We start from the raw sequence: 23,437 nt of genomic DNA on the forward strand, positions 1-23,437 counted from the left end.
CAACACATCAACACATCAACACATCAACACATCAACACATCAACACATCAACACATCAACACATCAAGGGCAACTACAGATGGGCAATAAATGCTGGCCTAGCCAGTGATGCCCATGTCCTATGAATTATTTTTTAATTCTAATATTTATTAAATACCTAGCATTCATTTTTATAACTTCTGATCAGGCCTCCAGTATCTAGTTTTTGCCAGCATAACTTTTTTTTAAAGTGAATTTTAAATATTCATCTATTTGCTCCCTCCCAAATGCAATACGACTTGCTTTGCATACATTAAATGATTTGTTAAACTTTGAACATCACATTTCAGCAGCATTACATCCTGCATCCAGCACCTTCAAGAGATAAACAGTGATAAGGAAATGAAAAAAAAACTGAGGAGACAAGGGAAGAAAAGTTATAACTGCAGCAAACCTAGACACCTAATTCCATGTTTTATTCAAGACAATAAAGCTCAAAAAAAGGTTGCTCAGCATAAAACTACTCAATTCTGAAGTTAATTTTGCAGGGCAGACAATTGCATAGTGGTAATGACACTGGATTAGTAATCAAGAGCAGCACAAACCTAGCTTTGTTCACCAACACCCCTCCTCCCATTGTGACACCACTTCAAAGGCCTCAAAGCTGCCTTTCTTGAGCAGTTGGAAACCCCCAAAGGCGAGACTGATGATCTAGGAATAAGGGATCAAATCAAATGGGGGTAGAAAAAGGTGGGAGGAGGAGAGGCGACACAAGGACAATTGACAATTATGAAAAGATCAAATTAACTAAAAAAAAACACAGCTGATTCATTATGACCTTCATCAGAAGGAAATCTACCATCCTTGCTTGGACTGGCCTATATGCAACTATGGATCCACAATGTGATTGACCCTTAAAAACACACCCAACCCCAAAATAGCCTAGTAAGCCAGCTAATTAGGGATGGCAACAATAAAGACTAAAGCTGCATAACCAAGGCAAATGCAGTTTCAAATGTTTTGCCCCTATGTCTGGTGCAAACATAAAAAATTTCCTCCTTCCTTCTGCTGATCTGTTAATTGCCCAAAGTTTAGGCAAAATACAGAGTCTTTTTCATGTCAATCCAACAGAGTTAACATAGGTTACTGCTAGGAGGGAGCACAAATATTGAGCCAGACCTAGTCAGCAACTAACATTCACAAATAAGCACCTCATTCAGATGTGGGAACACCAATCCATATTTTTAATCGCAAAAGCAGCAATTAAAAAAATTAGTTCTCATATACCTACTTAATTATCACAGGTCAATTAACAGCATGGGCCTTCAGGTCCATGTGCCTTACTATAAAAGAGAATTCGACTTTATTCGCTTGCAGACGACTGACAAACCTCACCCTTTTACCAATTTTAAAACCTATTACCTATGCAAATAATTGCTCTAGTGTAGTTATAGAAGGATGTACTAATACAAACCTTTTATCAATAAAAATCTTGTTTTAAAATTTCTCAATGCTGCCTTTAAACTTCAGTAAGGTATTTCAAACCTCAAAATACAGAAACCAAGTAAAATCAAAATCACCAATTGTAAAAGAGCGTGTCTGGCAATGGCCTAAACTGCTTAGTAAAAGAGGATTTATGACAAAGCATCTAGTCAGCTGTATTTGTATAAAATAGTATTTCGTTTGTTTGCAATTAAAATACAAACTTAAATTGTATCTAATCTCAATTCCATTGCTATTTATAAACTGAAAGAAGTTGATTATAACCATTATCTAACCTCAACTGATTTTTGGTTTCAACCTTGAATATCTTTGGGCATGGATGCATTTGTTAGCTCCTAAGCCTATGAATAATGTCCTGCAAGAGACACATACAGATAGACAGATGAACAAATGTTTTGCAGTACTTGTATTTTAAAATACAAGTGACATCATATTGCTTCTCCAGTCAGCCCTTCGTGACTTTATAGCAGCAAGCATTATTCAGAATCAGCACGTCCAGAAAATAATTGGTGTCAGACTGGGAAACTGAACAGTCATATGCTATCTACCCATTGTTCCATTCCATTTTCACTATACATAGTAACAGCACATTAAAGTAAGCGTGACTTTCAACTGCCTAAAAACAAGGCCACAAATCATTGGCAATCCTCCATTCACTGAACATTTACAGGTCATCAATTTAACTGCATCCAATGAAATCTTGAATTGTACTTGATTTTTTGCATTTTTGCAAAAAGATTCCTCAGAAAATCAACATCAGCTAGACAACACTGAAGTTCCAGTTGAAAATTCATGCTCATCTCCCGCAATTAAAAAATATCAATTCAAGATTGTATCCTCATCGTCAGACAGTCACTGTCACAACAGGCCAAGCAGCATCATAGGAGCAGAGAGGCTGACGTTTCGGGCCTAGACCCTTCATCAGAAAAGGGGGAGGGGAAGGGGGTTTTGAAATAAATAGGGAGAGAGTGGGAGGCGGATAGAAGAGGGATAGAGGAGAGGATAGGTGGAGAGGAAACAAACAGGTTGAAGAGGTGGGGATGGGGCCAGGAAAGGTGAGTGTAGGTAGGGAGTTAGGAAGGGGATAGGTCAGTCCAGGAACAGCAACTCATTCCGCTTGGGAACCCTGCAGCCCAATGGTATCAATGTGGATTTCACAAGTTTCAAAATCTCCCCTCCCCCACCACATCCCAAAACCAGTCCAACTCGTCCCTGCCTCCCTAACCTGTTCTTCCTCCCACCTATCCCCTCCTCCCACCCCAAGCCGCACCTCCATCTCCTACCGACCAACCTCATCCCGCCCCCTTGACCTGTCCGTCCTCCCTGGACTCACCTTTCCTGGCCCCATCCCCGCCTCTTCGACCTGTTTGTTTCCTCTCCACCTATCCTCTCCTCTATCCCTCTTCTATCCGCCTCCCACTCTCTCCCTATTTATTTCAAAACCCCCTTCCCCTCCCCCTTTTCTGATGAAGGGTCTAGGCCCGAAACGTCAGCCTCTCTGCTCCTATGATGCTGCTTGGCCTGCTGTGTTCATCCAGCCCTGCACCTTGTTGTCTCGGATTCTCCAGCATCTGCAGTTCCTACTATCACTGTCACTGTCACATCCAGCTTTAGAGTTGGTGTAAGGGCAAATCTTGTTATTTTAATTCAGGGTAAAAATGCACGAGACACCACTAGCTCATTTCTTCTTAGAAACTCATGATTTACCAGCAGTGTCATTCCCACATGGCAGACCAGTTAAAAACAAAGGTATCTGGGTTCTAGGGAAATGTAACAAGCTGCAACAAAGTCGGTTCAGAGGCAGAAAACAAACTGATAATTAATGGGCATGTTTGGCAAGTAGAAGGCTGGTTCCAATGGAATACTACAAGGCTCAATACTGTGTCCCCGCTTTCTGTGCAATATATTAGTGACTTGGAATTAAAATGTAGGGTGGCATAATCAAGAATTCTGTAGGCAACATAAAAATTCTGCTTGTTCAATCATGGGGTGGAGGGAAGAAGGTGCAGCAGATATAGGAACACGAATAGGCCATTCAGCCCCTCAAGCCTGTTCCAACATTCAACGAGACCATGGCCGATTTGTGGCTGAACTCCATATACCCACCTTGAGCCCATAACCCTTAATACTTCTGCTTAACCAAAAAAAATCTCAGGTGTAAAATTAACAACTGACCCAGCAGCTCTTACCATTTGTGGAGGAGAGCTCCAAACATCTATCACCTTTTGTAGATAGAAACACTGCTTAACATCTCCGAATAATACAGCTCCAAATCTCAGATGATGTCTCATTCTAGAACCTCCAACTGGTGGAAACATTTTATCTACTTTTAAATTTTCAGCTTGAAGACTTCAAGATGCTATCAGATCACCTTTAACCTTCTCAAGTCTAGAGAAAACAGGCGTAATTTGTAAAATAAGACAAAAAAACTGCAGGTGCTGGAGATCAGAAATGAAAACAAAAATTGCTCAAGTCTGACAACATAGGTGGGAAGAAAGCAGACTTAATGTGGAGTCCAGCAGCTCTTCATCACAACACTAATCTGTATAATCTATCCTCATAACATAACCCCTGAAGCCCAGATGTCATTTTTGTAAACCTATGTTTTACTCCTGCCAAGGTAATATATCCTTCCTAAGGTGCGGTGTCAGATCAGCTCTCAGTACTCCAAATGGGGTCTAACCAGGGTTTTGTAATAGCTGCAGCATAACTTCTGCATCCTTGTACTCCAGTCCTATAGATAAAAAGGCCAGCATTCCACTAGGCCTCTAGATTATTTTCTGCACTTGTCACATTTTGAAAGATCTATGCACCTGAACCCCCAAGTCTCTTTGGCCAGCCACTGAATTTATCTTCATACCCGATCAGATGGGCAGAAAAAGGAGCAAATAGATTTCAACTTCTCAGAAGTATTATGTGATGCATTTGGGGAGATCAAAGACAAAAACAATAAATGAGAGAATATTGAGGTGTAGAGAAAATGAACAGCCTTGGAGCAAATGTTCACAGATCCCTGAAGTTAGCAAGACAGGTGGGAGAAATGGATAAGACAAGTGGAGAACTTCAATTTGTGAGCCAAGGCATACAACTCAAAAAAGAGGGAGCTTAGACTTTAACCATCTAAAACTAGTTAGGCCACAATTGGACACTGCATGCAGACTGATCACTTTATGACAGAAAATAGATCACTGCACTAGAGAGGGTTGTAAGAAGATTTGAGGATGATGTCAGAACTGGAAAATTGCAGCTATAAAAGGAAAGATTGGGTGGGCAGGGGTGGAATACAGGAGGCTGAAGGGAGTTCAGATTTGGGTGTGCCAGGTTGACAGGCCTGCATAGAATGAAGGAAAGGGATCTGTATCCTTGCACGTTAGGGATTGGGGGCAGAGATTAAGTGGTTGGAAGGATTAGAAGGAAGATGAAAACTACTTTCACTGACAGAAAGTGGTAGAAGCATGGAACTCTTCTTGAGAAGTTAGTAAGCCCTTATTCAAAATTATCCTCCTTAAAAAATTGTTTGGATATATACCTGAAGTCCCATAACTTCCAGTAATACAGGAAATTCTGAAAAACATGTTTACGATGGGTCAGTTGTCAATCAGTAGGTTCAAACTGAATGGGCAGAGGGGCCTCCTACCATGCTGTTAAAATATTTCCAGACATTTAGAATATTTGGAAAAGATGAAGAGTAACGTGCAGAAATACGCGCAAAGGGCAGAGGTGCAGCAGTGTGTGAATTGCTCGAGGGTCACCACAAATAACGAACCGAATAGCTTTCCTCTGCATGCTAACAATTTGATGACTCTTCAATGACTTGAGTTCTTTCCCCCACTGCTATTTAAATCAGATTTTCAGCATGCCAAGTGTGATATGTGCATATCATCTGCCTTAAACTTACATAGAACATAGAATAGAATAGTACAGCACAGTACAGGCCCTCAGGCCCACGATGTTGTGCCGAACTTTTACCCTAATCCTAAGGTCTATCTAACCTCCACCACTACCTTATGCTATCATCCATATGCCTATCTAATAGCCGCTTAAGTGCCCGTAATGAGACAGACTCCACTACCCTCTCCGGCAAGGCATTCCACGCCCCTACCACTCTGAGTAAAGAACCTACCTCTGACGTCTCCCCTATATCTACCTCCACTCATTTTAAAACTATGCCCCCTCGTAAAAGCTACCTCCACCCTAGGAAAAAAGTCTCTGACTGTCCACTCTATCAATACCTCTGATCATTTTGTACACTTCTATCAAGTCATCTCTCATCCTTTGTTGTTCTAAAGAGAAAAGCCCTAGCTCTCTCAACCTTTCCTCGTAAGACCTTCCCTCCATTCCAGGCAACATCCTGTTAAATCTCCTCTGCACCTTTTCCAATGCCTCCACATCTTTCCTGTAAATATGAGGCAACCAGAACTGGACGCAATACTCCAATTTATGTTACCCAGTTCTTGCCTAACAGAAAAGTGTAATTACCCTTCCCCCAATTATAAACCTTACCCTGCTATATGTACCTATCCTTTTCCATGACTATTGTAAAAAGTAACCGAGTTATGATCGCTACCGCCAAAATGCTCTCCTACCAACAGGTCTAACACTTGGCCCGGTTCATTGCCAAGCACCAAATCCAAAGTGGCCTCTCCTCGTGTTGGTCTATCTATGTACGGTGTCAGGAATCCTTCCTGAACACACTGGACAAAATCCGCTCCATCTAAACTATTAGAACTAAAACGTCTCCAATCAATATTTGGAAAGTTGAAGTAACCAATGACTACAACCCGGTGACTTCTGCACCTTTCCAGTATCTGCCTCCCAATCCGCTCCTGTACTTCTCTGCTGTTAGGGGGTCTGTAAAAAACCCCCAAAACTGACTGCTCCTCTCTTGTTCTGGACCTCAACCCAAACTGACTCTATAGACATATCATTCTCGAACTGCCTTTCAGTAGCTGCTATACTAGCCCTGACTAGCAATGCCACTCCCCCGCCTCTTTTTCCACTCTCCCTATTTCTTTTAAAGCATCCAAATCCCAGAACTTCCAACAACCATTCCTCTCCCTGAGTTACCCAAGTTTCTGTAATGACAGCTGACTTTGTACAGTACTTTTTTTTGTAGAATCCCTACAGTGTGGAAACAGGCCCTTCAGCCCAACAAACCCACACTGACCCTCAGAGCATCCTACCCAGACTCATCCCCCTATAACCCACCTAATCTACACATCCCTGAACACTACGGGCAATTTAGCACAGCTAATCCACCTACCCTGCACATCTTTGGACTGTGGGAGGAAACTGAATCACCCAGAGGAAACCCACACAGATACAGGGAGAATGTCTGCGTGGAGCTTGCACAGTCACCCGAGGCTGGAATCGAACCCAGGTCCCTGGTGCTGTGAGGCAGCAGGGCTAACCACTGAGGAACTTGTCAAACATTATAACACAGCCTCTATTTGAATTGATCTTACGACAATGAAATCTGTCAATTTGTTTGGTGAGTTGGTCGCAAGAACACCACCACAACATATAGGAACAGGTGCAGACCGTTTGGTCAGTCAAGCCTGCTCTGCCATTCAGCACAACCATGAACTGATTTTTTGAGCTACAACTCCACGGACTTGCCTACTCCACAAATCCTTTGATTCTCAGTCAAGGGATTTTGAGAGGCAGGACAATGGAAGATCCTACCAGAAATATTAAATTGCTTTTTTCATTTAGATACAGGCTCATTTACTGAACATTCCAATTTGATAAAAATTTCCAAGTATATTAATTCTAAAGAAGAACAAAACAGACTAATTCATTTAAGTTACATGTCAACATCATACTTATTCTTTATATAAAAACTAATGACCTCAAAACATGCGTTTATTAAAACATTATGTTGCACAGAACTGATAATTGTTACCAACTGTTTACAAGGAACACCATAACCTCAAAAGCTTGCATGTTGTATTATTCATTGGGTAATTATTGATGTCATTGGCACTCTGCCATTAAGGGTCAATAGTTTTGTCAACATGCACCTTAGATTACAAAATACTTGCAATTGCTCGGAAATCTCAATAACAATTCAGGAGACAACTACATATAAACTAATATCAATGACATTTCAATTAATTGTTGTATTAGTACTACTTTCTAAAAATCAAGTTAGGCCCTGAAAACAAAAAGAATGAGACTTTAAAAAATTCTAACAAAAGATCAAGAACTAGCAACTGGAATTAATTCTAGTCTTGAATCCCTAAAACTGCAAAATAGGGATTTTAGATACTCCTCCTTCCTGCAACCTCAAAAATATAGTCAACCCTGAAAGCCAGGACAGAATAAAGAACATATTTCAATCTCAAACATTAAAAGAAATGTACACAAAGTACTAAGTTCATTGAAGCATATGGGATTGCACAATGACATCACTTCGCATTATAAATCCTAATGAGTCCCAACTTTTCAACCTTTACTCAAAAACAATCCCTTCATACTGGGGATCATCCCAGTGAATGTTTACTCATCTCCTGAGCAGACACGCTTAAGCCTATTGATTTGCTGCTGTGACACAGCAGGGTAATTGTACCTAATGGGGCAATACTTGTTAGATCCCCAACACAAGTAGTAAACTAGAGTAATGCGACAATGAAAGATTCACTGGATGTTTATTACAGCTGGTGGTATATACATTCGCACACTCTCAGTGTCTGGGCTAATCCAAGTAAGCGACTAAATTACAAACAGTAGCACACTTTCAGTGTGTCACATCGCAGGTGGCCCCAGTAAGATAGAGACCGAGACATATATACCCTCAGATTACAAGGTTCTGATACACAATGAGATCATAAGCAGTTGTCTTTAAAAAAGGTATACTTACATACTAATGGTAACATAATGCAACAGCAAACTTCCCTATAAATATTTCTCCACCCACTGCACCTCCAAGGTTGATGCTCAGCAGTAATTGGGTCAACAGACTCATCGATTGCACAAAACCTCCCAGTTGCTCCAGTTTACAGGGAACATTGCCCAACATCTATAATTATTGCAAATCCATACATCTTTAGCCAGTTAAAAGTATCTGTTGGACAGTTAGAACCCGAAGAGTGAAGCGCTTATTTTGTCACTTTCCAAAGTCAAAGATAATCCTGAGGGCATCAACCATAAGCAATAGTCAAAAAAAGCTAAAGCAATTTTATTTATAAATTCAATCCATGGGATTGCAAAAGAAAGAAGTTGGTAGATGTTGGACATGCAAAAATAAAAGGTATATTGTGAATCACTGAGGCTTGCCTACAGGATCTACTCAAGACAGCAAAACGAAAGTATCTAACAATAGGTTAGCTCTTATTTAAGCTGTAGGGTATACCCAATCTTTATGTAAACGTTAGAGGGAGGAGAAAACAAAACAACACAACAAAATGGACACAAGCATTAAAAAAAAAAGAGATACATATTGTTTAATTTTCAAATGAGGAGCAAGAGAAGAGTAATAGCTCTAGTGGCACAACCCCAAGAGTAAAATGGCACATTTCCCCACATAATAGGCAAAGATCAATGTTTTATTGATTGCATTCTCTTCATGAATTCACCATCCAAAGCTTCCCAAGCAGGCATATTTAGGAATTAAATTTAAAACTAAACAATTGTTTATCGAAATAAAAGAAAGTCAACTCAATGTTTTCGTATACTGTTAACTAAAATGAGACCTTCAAAAAAAAAAAATACACTGTTGCTCTGACAAGATTAATTCATGAATTCAAGATGATTTTCTTACCCCATGTACCCCCCCTCCCCCATGCTTCTTGTTCACAATATGCCTCTGACAAACCAAAAAACAAACAAACAAAGTTTCTAGTCTTCCAAAAGGGGGAAAAAACGGTTAAAATTGAATTAGAGTACACAAACATTTGCCTTGACCCCTCTTAGCAGGTCAGAAAGCCATACCACAAGACAGTGAAGGGAAATCACCTAGAAACCAAGATATGAATGGTCGATCTAAGTCATAACTTAGATATATTGCAATAACTAGTAGTTCAACACAAACAGAAGTGTGCAGGCCATGTGCAGAAATCCTCAGCTGATGGCTTCTTTTCATGAAACTTAGAGAAAAGTGGAATTTCTAAACCATGAAACACTTTGGTAAGAAACTCCAAAAAATGGGTTGGAACACGACATACAGGATATGAACAGTTACCATGACTAAAAGTCTTCTGTATTTTCAGAACCCATAGCATGAGATCATCTTATTACTAATGTGAAGGTTTGTCTTTACATTGTTTACCTTCCAAAAAGGGTTACAGGCAAAGTCGTAAGTACAAACACACACCAAGTTTGTTAATTTTGGAGCAAATCAGCCTATAAGAAAAGTGACCACTAGTTGCAGATTCTCCCACAAGAGGAAATATCCTTTTCACATCGACCCTGTCGAAACTAGTCAGGTTCTAGTAACTTTCTATCAAGTCACTGCTTATTCGTCTAAACTCCAGCAAACTACTTTTCTCTTAAGGCATTCCATCGGATACCCATGTCCCTCACCATTAAGAGGGAAATGATTTTTGTTCCAATTTAAGGATAAAAAGAACTGAATAATTTCATATTCCCCACAATCCACTCCTTTTACCAGATCTTTGCTCTCAACCTATTTAGGCCTTTTTGTAGCTCCCATTACATCCTCTTCACGACTTAATTTCCTACCTTTGTTTCATCAGCAATTTAAGCAATTATACCTCTAGTACCTTTATCCAAGTCATTTTGAATTTCAACAATGTTGAGGCCTTAGATCTAATCCCAGTTATAGTATCCTTCCTGTTACACTGGAGGGGGCTCAAAAGATTTACCAGGATATTGCAAGGAATAGAGGGCGAGAGCTATAAAAGGAGGGGCTGGGCTTCGGGCTCTGCCCCCACCCTGCCCCCCACTGAAGCACAGGAGGTTGAAGGGTGACCTTACACTGTGTTTTATAAAATCATGCGGGGAATAAATAAGTTGAATGGTAGGTATCTTCCCCCCACCGCAAGGTGGAGGTTTTCAAGACTAGGGGGCATATTTTTAAGGGGAGGAAAAAGATTAAAGACATGGGTAGGGGGGTGGTTCAGCTGTTCTTTTTAAAGTCAAACAGTGGTTCGTGTGTGGAATGAACTTCCACAGGAAGTAGTGGATGCGGGTACAGTTACAACATTTAAAAGACATTTGGATGAGTAGATGAATAGAGAAAAGTTTGGAGCAGTTTAGGCCAAGAAGAGGCAGGTAGGACTAGTTTAGTTTGGGAACATGGTCAGCAGGGACTGGTTGGACTGAAGGGTCTGTTTCCATGCTGTATGACTGACACCATTCATTATTACTTCTCAACCAGATAAAAAGTTCACTTTTGCCTGTTCCCAGTTAGCTGGCCAAACTCCGACGCATATCAACGTTTGCCCTTCACTACAGAAGCTTTATTTTAACAATAAATTTTGACGTGGTACCTTATCAAAGGCCTTCAAGTGTCCAGGGCTTAGTTTTAATTCCTCCAATGCCTGGAAATGCTGGGAAATACTTTCTCACTCGTGAGATCAACCGGGTCAATGAACCATCAATTGGCTTGCGCCAATATCACATTTGCTGTAACAATCACCCAAAGACAATCTGGCCTTTTGACACAATCAAGTTATGACAATTTCTACAAAGTTCTCCAAAGCAAGGAAGGGAATAAGCCCACAAAAGAACAAGCAACATGAACGAATAAAATGCTCCGGAAACACGCAATACTACTAAACAATCTGGCGGTTAACTTGATATTTAACATCCGATTCACAACTAGTGACTTTAATAAGCCCGAAGAACATGAAAGCCAGTGAGAATTGGAGAAAACGTCTCCACTGGTTTGAGTCAAATAGTACGAAGGAAGATGTTTGTAGTTGCTAGAGGTGAATCATTTCATATCCAAGACATTCAGAGTTCCTACTGCAGAGTCCTTAAGACAGTGCACTAGGCCCAATTATTTGCACCTCCTTTCATAATAATGTCAGAAGTACAGGAAAAATACCAGGTACCGCATCAAGTGCAACCAGTTGTGAGGTGTCAACCTAGTGAAACTACAACAAAGTATATGCATGCTAAACATTACTGAATGCTACGAACCAAACAGTGACCCCAAAGACCAATGGAGCAAAGCTCTGCAGTCATCATGACGAGATAGTACGAATTGCAGATGCTGGAGTCAGAGACAACAGGGTGTAGCTGGAGGAACACAGCAGGCCAGGCAGCATCAGCAGGACCAGGAAAGTTGACATTTCAGGTCGAAACCCTTCCTCAAACGTCTGAAGGGTCCCGATCCAAAACGTCAACTTTCCTGCTCCCTCTGATGATGCCTGGCCTGCTGTGTTCCTCCAGTTCCACACTGTGTTGTCTCTGCAGTCATCACGTTGCATTAATCAAGGTTACATGTGTGCAATTCAACAACTAACACAAACGAAGAGACACGACATTCTCATCCTCAATGACAGGGGTGCCCACAAATCAGTGCAAACTTGGCAGACAAGTCAAATAGATGATTTCTGCTTCTGACTGAGGCCATCAGCATCCTACATCCCAGTCTTAGACCTATTTAATCTGAGCCCTCATGAAACATCTGAAGCACTAGATGTAAAAGCTGTGCTTGGGAACATCCCAGCTGTAGTACTAAAGACATGGGTTCCAAAACTAGACAAAAATTCTTGAATCAAGCTGTTCCAGTTTTGCTATCTGACCTGAATGATGAGAACTGGACAGTTATATCCTGTCCAAAATAAAACAGAAGCAGCCATATGAGACGCATCAGGCTATTCCAGAGCATGGAAGTTGTAACTGACAATCCATCAAGTAGCACCTACTCACTGATGCTCAGGTTAGGTTCTACTAGGATCACATCGCTCCTGATCCCATTAGAGAGTTTGGTTCAAAAATGGGCACGAGTGCAATTCAAAAGGTCAAGTGCAAGTGACTCCACTGACATTAAAGCAGCATTTAATCAAATGTGGCAATTAAAAAGCCTAAACAAAAAACTTAAATTCAATGAGGAAATCATGGGAAAATTCTCCATTAGTCAGTTTCTTAGCTAATAAAAAGGAAGATAATTAATTGGTCGCCAACAACCACATCAGACCCAGGATGTCACTGCAACAATTCCTCAGGGTAATGTCCAAAGCCTGAGCATCAACTGTTTTGTCAATGATTGTTCCTCCACCATAAAGGTCAGAGGGAGGATGCTCACGCATGATTAGCACTCAGTACCAATAACAAAACAAACTAACAAATGCAGCTAGGCCTCAACAATATTCAGCTGATGAATATTCATCAGCTGATATTCATCCTACTTAAATGACCATTTCCCCTGCACATTCAATAACGTAACCGTCCAAGTTTCCCAATACCAGCATTGGCACTGGTCAGGAATTAATTAATCCAGCTATACAAACACTGTCATTGAAACTGGATCAGAAAGTATGAATTCCCGCACTTCTAATTCTTCTCCATCTCCCCATTCACCATCTGCAAGGCTGTAGTCAGGAATTCAGTAGAATTTTTTTTTAGTTTGCTTGGAAGTATACAACTCAGACAACAAGCTCAAGACCATACAAGAAAAAGCAGCATACTTGATCAGAACCCCGTCCAGCTCTGTGCACCACCTGCAATTCCATAAGTGACCACCTAGAATAACGCAAGTACAAGATAATAATCACCCAAGGTCCACAGAAGTCATGAAGCTGCTTCACTGCTGCTGGATCTAAATCCTAGAACTATATCCCTAACAATGCACCACAGCAAGTTAAAGGTTGGAATTCATGACCTTTAAAGGCAACAAATCCACACCTTGCTAGCAATACTCAAATCCCATCATCTAATGAATTATATGCTTCCCAAAATTGCTTTGGTGCATGCTCTCAGATGTTTTAGTAGTAATAGATAGGGAAAAGTGTAGAAGTAGAGTGACAAAATTGATAAAGGAAGACATTGTTGTGTTTAAAACAGAGGACACTTGAGTAAGACAAAGGACAGAATTCAACTGGTTAGAGTTCAGAGGCAAAATAAAAAGTATGAACAGGTACTGAGGGCATCTATATAATCAAGAAAGGGTTAAAAAGGACAAATCTGCAGGGAAATCATACAGATGTGCAAGAACTATAGGGTGAAAGATGTTTCTCTTATCAGAATTTGGATAATTATGTTAGAAAAAGGAAAACAAGGGGAGGAACGTTATGGTAGTTTACAGGTCAATATGTTTCAGTCCCAATAGGAAGGCGGCAATGCTGTATCTGATGCCTTAGAATGAAATGGGAAAAATATCTGTGCGAGATCATCTGGATAGGAGTGATCATTGCAACCTAGGTTCAGGTCATGGAATTGCACTTTGCTCTTCTCCATTAAAGAAAAATGCTAAACTAAAAGAGAATCAACTCAATTTGGGAATGGCTTGGGGTTGGGGGGAGGTGGAGGCGCAGGTAAAAAGAACCAAAACATTTTGACAGAAAGAGTATCAATACACCAATGGGTGATTGAAGGAAAAATTGTTTCAATACAGGTTGCAAAGGGCAACTAAAAGGCAGGACTTCCTGGATGACAAGGGAGACAGAATAAAACAAAGCTGAATTATGTACATCAGATGAATTCTTCAAGCTGGAACCTAGCCAAACATAAGACAACTAGCAAAGACTAAGAACAGAATGATAGTTGACATTAAATGTAATCCAAATTTTTCTACTAGCAAATAAATGACAAACAAACAGTGAGGAAGCATCACATTGTGCTAGGCATAGAATGATGTACACTTTGAGCTGCAGTTCAAGATTAGAATATTTAACAGGAATTTGATATCAATGTTCACCAAAGAGGATGACGACAAAATATTGTTAGAAGCACAATTATAGAGTTAAAGCAGGAGGACAAAAATTGATCATTAGGATGCAGTGGAATGGTTGACTATGCTTAGATTGGGTATTTCACTACCCAAAAATCGCTGGCCTTAAAACGTAGCTAACAAGAGGAGAAAAAAATTGCCTTGATGTTCTAATTTACCTAAATTTGGCTTAGAAAATATTGTTGGTTGCCAATCCAGCAAATACAACACACTCGTTCAAGAAAAATACAAAAGGCATTTCTTGTAACAAGCCAGTCAGGTTCAGGAACGGATCATTTCATGGAAGCAATAAACTCGGGAACAAAAGCCTCAAACTTCGCCAAGTGCATATTGATTTAATTAGGGACAGTCAGCAGGGATTTCTAAAAGGCAGATCATGTTTGACGAATCTAAAATGAATCTTTTTGATGAAGGAACAGAAACCGGACAGCATAGTGGCTCAGTGGTTAGCGCTGCTGGCTCAGTGGTTAGCGCCCAGGTTCAAATCCAGGCTTGAGTGACTGTGTGCAGAGTTTGCTCGTTCTCCCCTGCCCATCTGCGTGGGTTTCCTCCGGGTGCTCCGGTTTCCTCCCACAGCCCAAAGATGTGAAGGTTACGTGGATTAGCCATGCTAAATAAAGGTAGGGTGGTGGGTCTGGGTGGTACGCTCTTTGGAGGTCGATGCAGCTTCAATGGGCCAAACGGCCTTTAACTTTTCACATGAAATAGAACAACAATGTGGGGACTGCAGTGGATATTGTCCATATTGTCAAGGAAGTGTACCATAAAATACTGATTAACAAAACTAAAACTCAAGGGAAAAAAAGAGGATCAGCATCAAATTGGACTTTAAAAATTGGTTCAGGACAGAAAATGTGTCATGATATATGGTTATTTTTTTCCAGACTGGAGGATGGTAGATTGTGGAGGATGATGGTTCTGCAGGAGTCAGCACTAAGATCACTTCCTGCTGTATAGAAAATCTTCCAATGATACCAAATTTGCTGGTGCAAATTGCAAAAATGATACCAATTGAGTAATACAGGACAGACAGAGGCTCGCAGATATGGTAGAGAAGTGGCAGGTGAAATCTAAAGCAAAGAATTGTGTGGTGCTGTTTTTTGGCAAAGGCATAGCAAGAAGCAATTTGCTTTTTAAAAAAAAAAGCACAGTTCTAAGGAGAGAGGGCAGGCAGAGTGACATGGAATTCACATGTAATCAGGATATAAAAAAAACTTAGTAGAACTGCTGAGTACAAAGTATGGAAGTCATGATGAACCTAAACAAAACTCTGGTTACATGACAACTAGCGTCTTGTGCCTGGTTCTGGTCACACCACACCTTAAGAATATTGCAAGGGATCCAAGGGACTGCAGGAGATTAATCAGAATGGTGCTGGGTATTGGCAATTTCAGTTAGCAAGGTTAGGGCGAGGAAACCTTCTCTTCTAATTGAGAAATAAAGACACTGAGAATGATGCACCATCCATTGTTAATTAAGTTGGTCCAAGGTAGTATCACATTGTATTTATTTTTTCAATGCCATCAAGCTAGATTACAGGCCAGAAGATCAGGAAAGTTTTAGAAACTAAAAGAAGATGACTCAAAAAGAACAAATTAGAATATGGCAGTCAACTAGCAAGCGACTGTTCCAGACTGCAAGAACTTCTACAAGTATCCACTTAAACCGTTAGCCTTTTAGAGGATTGTCACTAGGAGATTAGTAATGGTAAATAATGAAAAAGCAGAGAATTTGAATAATCTTGTCTTCCTCACAGTAGAATGTGCAAAAACATCAAGAATAGGATAAAACCAGGGGACAAAGTGAGAAATAAGAAACTTAAAACCATCACTAAAGAAAATGTATTGGAGAAAACTAATGGGTCAAAAGTCCCTTGAAACTGTTGCCCTCTAGCCTAGGGTCTTAAAAAAAAGTGGTTACAAAGATAGAGGATGCATTGGTTGTAAACTTCCAAAACTTCCCCAGATTCTGGAAAATTCCTACTGCATTAAAAAAAAAATCACTGCAAATCTGACACCATCACTCAAGAATGAAGGGAATCTTCATATTTCAAGTTTATAAGCAGGAAAGCATAAACCGGTTAGCCTACAGTCATTGTGGAAATGCCAGAATCTATTACTGAGTAATTGCAAGACAATTTGACACCGTCATAAATACAAAGCAGAGTCAACAAGGTTTATGATTGGGAAATGGTGTTTGATGAATTACCTGAGAACGTAACAAACAATAGATGAAAAGGGAACTAGTAGATGTAGATAAAAGCTCAGTATCTGGGGCAACATAAATCAAGAATAGAGAATTAACTAACTAACAATACAGCTTCAGAATAAATGGCTCAGTTTCAGGTTTACAAATGAGTAGGAGGTACCACTGGGGTCAGTGTTAGGGTCCCAATTTACGATCTATATTAATGACTAGTCTGACCGGCTTGACTGCACTGCAGCTAAATTTCCTGATAATGCAGGGATAGGTCAGAAAGTTTGGAGGGGAATGTAAAAAAAAAATCTATAAAGTGTTATAGTTTAAGTGAATGGACAAAAAAAAAATTGATAAGTGGAGTATAATCTGGGAAAATGCAAGGTCTTTCACTTTTGTCAAAACAAATGTAAAATATTTAAATACAGAGGCACCACAGAATTCTACATTAGACGGGTATAGTGTCCTGCTGCATGAACCTCAAAAATGTTTATATACAGGTACAGTAAGTAGTTAGGAAGGCAAATGGAATGTCAGGCCTCCCTAACTGAATATAAATGTCAAATAACAACTGTACATGGTACTGGCAAGACTATATCTGGATAGTGGTTTGGTCTCCTTATTTAAGAGATGACAAGCTTCACACTGGAGGTAGTTGACATACAGGTTCTGAAGTTAATTCCTAGTATTAAAAGGGACATTTGAGGAGAAATGTTTGAGCCAAAAAAAAGTTCAAAAACAAGAGGAGGCAATCTCATTAAAACAAGATTCTGAGGGGCCTTATTTGAGCAGACAGAAGACATTTCTCCTTGTGGGAAAAAATCATGGGTGGTGATCAGAGGGGAGAGCAAGTGCATAGGGAAGCCTACGACACAGATGGTCAGCTCAGATAATAACCCCTTGTTAGAGGTCGAGGGAAGTGCAGACCAGGGGCCAACACTTCAGGCAGGCTTTTGAGCCCTCCCTGCCCACTTGGCCTCAAACATAATTGCAATTGGAGTGATGAGATTGTAAAATTTTTAAAGAAGTTGGTGAGAGGATGCCTCCATTTTGACAGGCATAAAATCTGCCAATTTCCATCACCTGGCTGGTGATTCCAAATTCATAGTAATGTGGCTGACTCAGAACTAAGGTGAAATTTCCTAACAAACCAACCATTCAGTTCAAGGGTAAATTGGGGACGGGCAACAATCAATCACTGTTGATGCCCACATCCCATTTACAAAATAAAAGAGTCTCAAACTACATGCCTATTCGTCAATGATAAAAAGTCAGTAGTTTCTGCACTCTGAACCCTTGAGAACCAAGAGAAAATTCTGTACCATATTCTGCAGGCCAGTATTTGGAACCTGACTCATTGAATACTATTTGCAATAAAGAACAATGTCACACATTATGTCCCTTGATTATCAAAGAAAAACATTGTGTAATATTGCAATAACTCTGGGCACAAAGGAGATAGTCACACAAAAGTGCTTGGATACAAGGAAAAGAAAGTGATTAATTTAGAAATCCTAGGGCAAATACTCCTAACGAAGCACAAGATCTCTCACATACCTCATCACTTCCCATTTAGTCTCAATATATTCTCCAGATTTAACTCTGCAGTGCAAACATCCCCCTCACTAACAACAAATTCTGTGCAAACCTGGTCCAATAAATTGGATTATTAATCTGCTAACATGTGCTGTTTCACAGTTCAGAGCCTCTATGCACAGGCTGATTTGTGAATTATCACATTTCAAGCACTTAAAATTGTCTTCCGATTAGAATTAAAAACATCTTTATAATCTGATAAAATAAAGCACATACGTAGGTAGGAACAACTTTTTAATATGTCACACTGCTCTTAAAAGGTTCCTTTGAACTTTTCAACACAAACATACTTAAGAGCAGTTACATTTTCTCAGTTTACCTATTCCCTGGAATGTGAGAGATCACAACAAATGCAAAGGGCTTACATTATGTGTAGCTTCGAAGTACCTGGAAACAGGGAAACAGGGCAAAACAATGACAACTTACACTTGCAAAGCAACTTCCAAACAGGGGGGAAAACAAAACATTTCACAGAAAAGTTAGATGACACATGAAAGAAGAGGAGAAGGAGTGATGGTCAAACTTCATGGTTTTAACAAGGCTTTTGGTACGAGGTAGTAAAGCTGAGGGAACTTAAAAATTCAAGATGCAAGTACATGAAGATTAATTCCAATTCAAAAGCTAGAGGTAGGGTGTGAAAAAGGGAAGCTACATATTAAAACAGAACTATAGAGGACATATTCATGATTTCAACAGCAAGCTGTGGTGAATTGAAGAGGAGGGTGAGGATATGACAAGATTGAGGTCAGGATGCTAATAGAACTCAGTACAACAGGGCCATAAGAAAGTAGAGACTAGCACAGTGAAGACAGTTTTGATGGCAGGGTCTAGCTACTATTATTGGAAAGAATAATGTTAACATTGAATTCAGAGTTTCAAGTTTGTGCTCAGGGACAATTTTGAGCACCAAAAGCACCATTTAGATCATAAACTGTCCTATTAATATTCCAAAATAACTTAAAAGGAGGTGGAAAACCAAATACTACTATTGTTTATTTTACCTGTACACACAGCCTCAATTCTATGCAGCTTTAGTTGGATAGGCACATGAATGATAGTAAAATGAAGGTTAGTTTGATTTCAGTAGGATAATAGGTCAGCACAACATCATGGGCCAAAGGGCCTGTACTGTTCTATGTTATGTTTAAACATAGAACACAGAACACCAACATACTTGCTCTGCCTGTGGAGGACAAGGGGAGCTCAGCATAGTTCCCAGAGGCTGCACTGCAGCCAAAGAGAAACCTGACTGATGTTCCTTTTTCTACAGCCAGGAATACTGAGGTAGCCACTTTTACTTTGAGATTAACTAGGATAAAAGCGGAATCAACAAATTGCAATATCGCTTCACAAGGATTTGTTTGAATTGGATTTAATTCGAAAATATTAAACAATATGGCTTATGGATGCCAACAAATGAATTTAAAGGAAACATACAAATGGAAATTATTTTAATCAATATTAATCTAAATCACAGAACCAAAGCTATGGAGACTACAGAAAGAAGAACTAACACCAATCCCAAATCTGTCACTGCAAACCTCAAGCCATATTTCTGGTGAGTCCATTTAGCAATGAAGAATTAGTTGTCCTTTTAGATCAGATGAGGAGAAATTGAGCATCATGCAACTTGGGAACTCTACCTCTGAATGTAGCATAGATAGTGTTATTTATTAATTTTAGAAGGCAGAAGATGGATTCTTGTCAGGCAAGGGATTAAAAATGTTATCAGGGAAGGGAATGAGAATTAAAAACAAATAGATGAGATATAATCATAATGAGTAGCAGATCAGGGTTGAAAGGCTTAATATACTATGAAAGGGCAAAGCATTTCTAATCACAATGTCTATTCCATGTATTGAAACTGTTCTGATGTACCTCAAAAGTGAAGCATAACACATGAAGAGTTTGTGTCTATTGCGCTGTCATTTTCAATTATAAGTATTTTGCCCTCAGGTCAGATACCTGACATGGTTGCCTGTTGTCAATATTAAGATTGGTACCATTGTACTGAGTCAGCTGAAAATGGAACACATTGTTGGGAGACCAGTTGAATTTTACTACAATTTAAGGCAAAATGTTTTGTAATGCACTTCACAAAATATTTTTGAAAACAGGTGACAAGCAATTTTAGTGTTCTACAATACACTGACTTTTGTTTAGAAAATAGTCCCATGCTGCGAATTTAAATAAACACCTAAAAACAAGAAACTTACAACTTGAATTTACATAAGGCAGGATCTGATTATTGTAAAATGAGGAGGGGGGGGGAGGAAATTGGTCTAACTTAGGGCCCTATTGCCTGAATTCACAGGGGTTTTTTTTAAAAAAGAAAAGTCTATTCCTTTTTCCCCTTCCTGAACAAGATATGTAGAATTGCAAAAACTAGACAATCCTCCAGCATAACAAACAAGTGTCTAACGCATGAAAAGGCAAATCCTTCTGGTCCTTAAGGAGACACCAACATACTTGCTCTGCCTGTGGAGGACAAGGGGAGCTCGGCACAGTTCCCAGAGGCTTCACCGCAGCCAAAGAAAGACCTGACTGATGTTCCTTTTTCTACAGCCAGGAATACTGAGGTAGCCACTTTTACCTTGAGATTAGCTAAAATAAAAGCGGAAAATAAATCGAGGACTTTTCAGAGCACCATCGTGTATTTAACCACGAAGTAGTTCTGAAACTTTTAAAATCCCTTAACTGAACGGAACAAAGACGGAGTTTTATTTTAAACAAAGTATCCCAACCTTAAATTGAATGCTGCAAAAGCAATTATTTGGCCGGCTATTTTGTTCACATTAGCCAGATATAACAGCATGAAGGAAATCAAATTAATACGCATCATTTCACCGCGAACGTCACCAAGATGAGAATTACTCGAGCTGTCCTGGTGGACTCCATTCCCGATTCACAAGAACTGTCACCTTTGGAGGCTTGTATTTCGTTGACGAAAATAATGATTTGCGAAATTACTACTACTTTAGAATCTAAAAAAAAATCCAAACGTTTAAAAAAATACCCCACGACACCATAGTTGTCAAGGTCATTGCTCTCAAGTGAAATTTTACAAAGAATAATTAGCTCAAACTTGAAACAATTAACAGCGAGATTTCATTTTTTTTTCTCTACAAAATAGAGCGAGTCGCATTCAAACAGCTAAGATTGACAGGTGGCTAACAGAAGTAATGGACACAGGATGTTTAAATTCCTCACAGCACGATTTAAAATTCATGTAAATCAGTTGCGAGCTCTACGCCAGAAAAATGGTTTTAAATAGAAATCTAAGCTGCGCCGCGAAAGCTTTATGGCCCCTCAAACACAAGGATTTTCTGCTAAGATATGATTTTCGCCACTTTTAGAAGTCCGGGTCCTTACAGTCCTTCCACCTCTTTCAAAACACAACAATTCTACATTCTTGTCATTGTTACTCACTCAAAGCCGAAAAACAACGCGCTGGTTCCCACGATGAGGAAGACGGTAAGGTAAAAAACTCCTTTCTGTCGAGCCATCATGATCCTACCATCGCAACAGAACGTGTTTCTCCCTGGCAGCTTCTGCCATTTCCGCGTTGGTTTTTTCTCGCTCTTCATGGCTTTGTAATTCCTTTCGATAACTCTTTACAATGAAAAATCTCTTTTAAAAAAACTCAATCAAATATAATAATGCCTTTTTTAAAAAAAAGTCTCAGATCGATGACAGTATATAATAGAGCAGACCGCTCTTTCCCTTTGTTCCCCGGGTATGCAGTCCTCAGTTCCCCTCCTGCTCCTTCCTTTCCTGCCTCTAACAGCTCCTATATTCAAGCAAATTCAGCACTACCTCTCTATGCGCTGCTCCATCTCTAAGGCTCAGCCAAAGCTCCGTCAACCACGCCCTTCCCCAGCTCCACTTTGTAAGACTGCTTGTGCGCGCCCCCGCTCACCTGCTGGTTCCCGTGGGCGTGCGCCTGCGCACGCGAGCGCGCACCTCCAGCTTGAAGCGACCCATTCATTCGCACCATCGTTAGACGACAGACAGACAGGCTGTTCTGAGTCACTGCCACACCGTATTTAACCAGGTCGACAGCGGATGGGATCAGAACAGAGACTTTTATTTGCAAATATTACTAGCCGATGATCAAGGCCATTTTGGGATTGAAAATTTTTAAATAGGTTCAGTGGAAGTATTAAATCTATTAAAATCAGTGTCTCAATTCGTGATCACAATAATTGCACCAAGTAATTTCCTATCCCCCCAAAAACCTAATGATGCTTAAATGCTCCAGCTGTTAATGGCAAAGACAAATCTCTGATTCAACATGGAAATCTGTCAAAGGGGCTGTTCTTATCTTTGTGAAAACAGTATCTCCCTGTCTAGTTGAACATCTTTGATTCAACACGGAAATCTGTCAAAGAGGCTGTTCTTATCTTTGTGAAAACAGTATCTCCCTGTCTAGTTGAACATCGAGCTACATTGAGCTACATTGAATGGTATTTGCGCAGTAGACACTCACCACAGAAAGTTAAAGCTGCTCTCCAGTGATGTAAGGAGCCTGCTTTTTTGTGATGCTATTTCAGGGTTGCATATCTAATTAAGGCTAGAATAGCCATCAGAATTTTTTTAACAATACGCTTGTTCACGACAGTCAATTAACTACTTTGGCATTGTAGAGCTTCATTTCTTGGGATTTTAATTGTTGAATATTTTAAATGTCAAATATAAACGTCTTTTTAAAGTTTTAATCTTTTTTCTCACAATCCAATCTTTATGTTACTCCATTCTTATGGTTTCATACTAAATATGTTTTGTGGACTTGAATTTGAAGGATATCTGGATTTTGTTTAAAGAGATCAATGAAAGGACAACGGAACATATTTCTTGATAGTCATGTCTTGTAATAACTACTTGTTAAATAAAGAGCATTTCCCTGGTTTCGACTTACAGATTTCAGTTTCTGCATTAGATATATATTGCTTATGGTATTTGGTGATTAGCTATGCTAGCTTTCCTGTTACTGTAAAAACATTAATGTGAATCTAGTGTGAAACTGAATTGTTCATTTGTTAAACTAAGAATCTGATCGACATTTTACATTGAAAATAAATGATGTCTGTGCAACATAAACAGCCAGTTTCAGCTGCAATCATGGAACCAAAGATGGCAAGACCCGTTGAGTTTAAAATTATTTTTGTATGAGGAGAAGTCCTTCATATGCAGGAATTATTGTTAACCTGGTTATCAAATGGGTCAGCCCAATATTAGCCACACTTAATCCAGCTGGGTGAATCAAGCTCACTCAGTTAAAAACCTACAGTTTATTATCAT

General features: G+C 39.7%; 1 protein-coding gene across 2 annotated transcripts in view; it reads right to left on the reverse strand.

The window, feature by feature from the left end:
* The window catches only part of zdhhc9 (zinc finger DHHC-type palmitoyltransferase 9), an 83,642-nt gene extending 61,485 nt beyond the window's left edge, over window positions 1-22,157 (reverse strand). The window contains exons 1-2 of one of the 2 annotated variants that reach the window (XM_048605395.1): window positions 22,056-22,157; window positions 21,566-21,748 (exon numbers count right to left, since the gene is read on the reverse strand). In XM_048605395.1, the coding sequence (XP_048461352.1) occupies window positions 21,566-21,748; window positions 22,056-22,120 (248 nt within the window). In that variant the 5' untranslated portion in view covers window positions 22,121-22,157. Of the gene's footprint in view, window positions 1-584; window positions 666-21,565; window positions 21,749-22,055 lie in introns of those variants that run through there. The other variant, XM_048605396.1, reaches the window with a different exon arrangement.
* Between the last annotated feature and the right edge of the window lie 1,280 nt (window positions 22,158-23,437).

Source organism: Rhincodon typus, chromosome 14, assembly GCF_021869965.1.
Source record: "Rhincodon typus isolate 14 chromosome 14, sRhiTyp1.1, whole genome shotgun sequence".
Lineage (NCBI taxonomy): Eukaryota > Metazoa > Chordata > Chondrichthyes > Orectolobiformes > Rhincodontidae > Rhincodon > Rhincodon typus.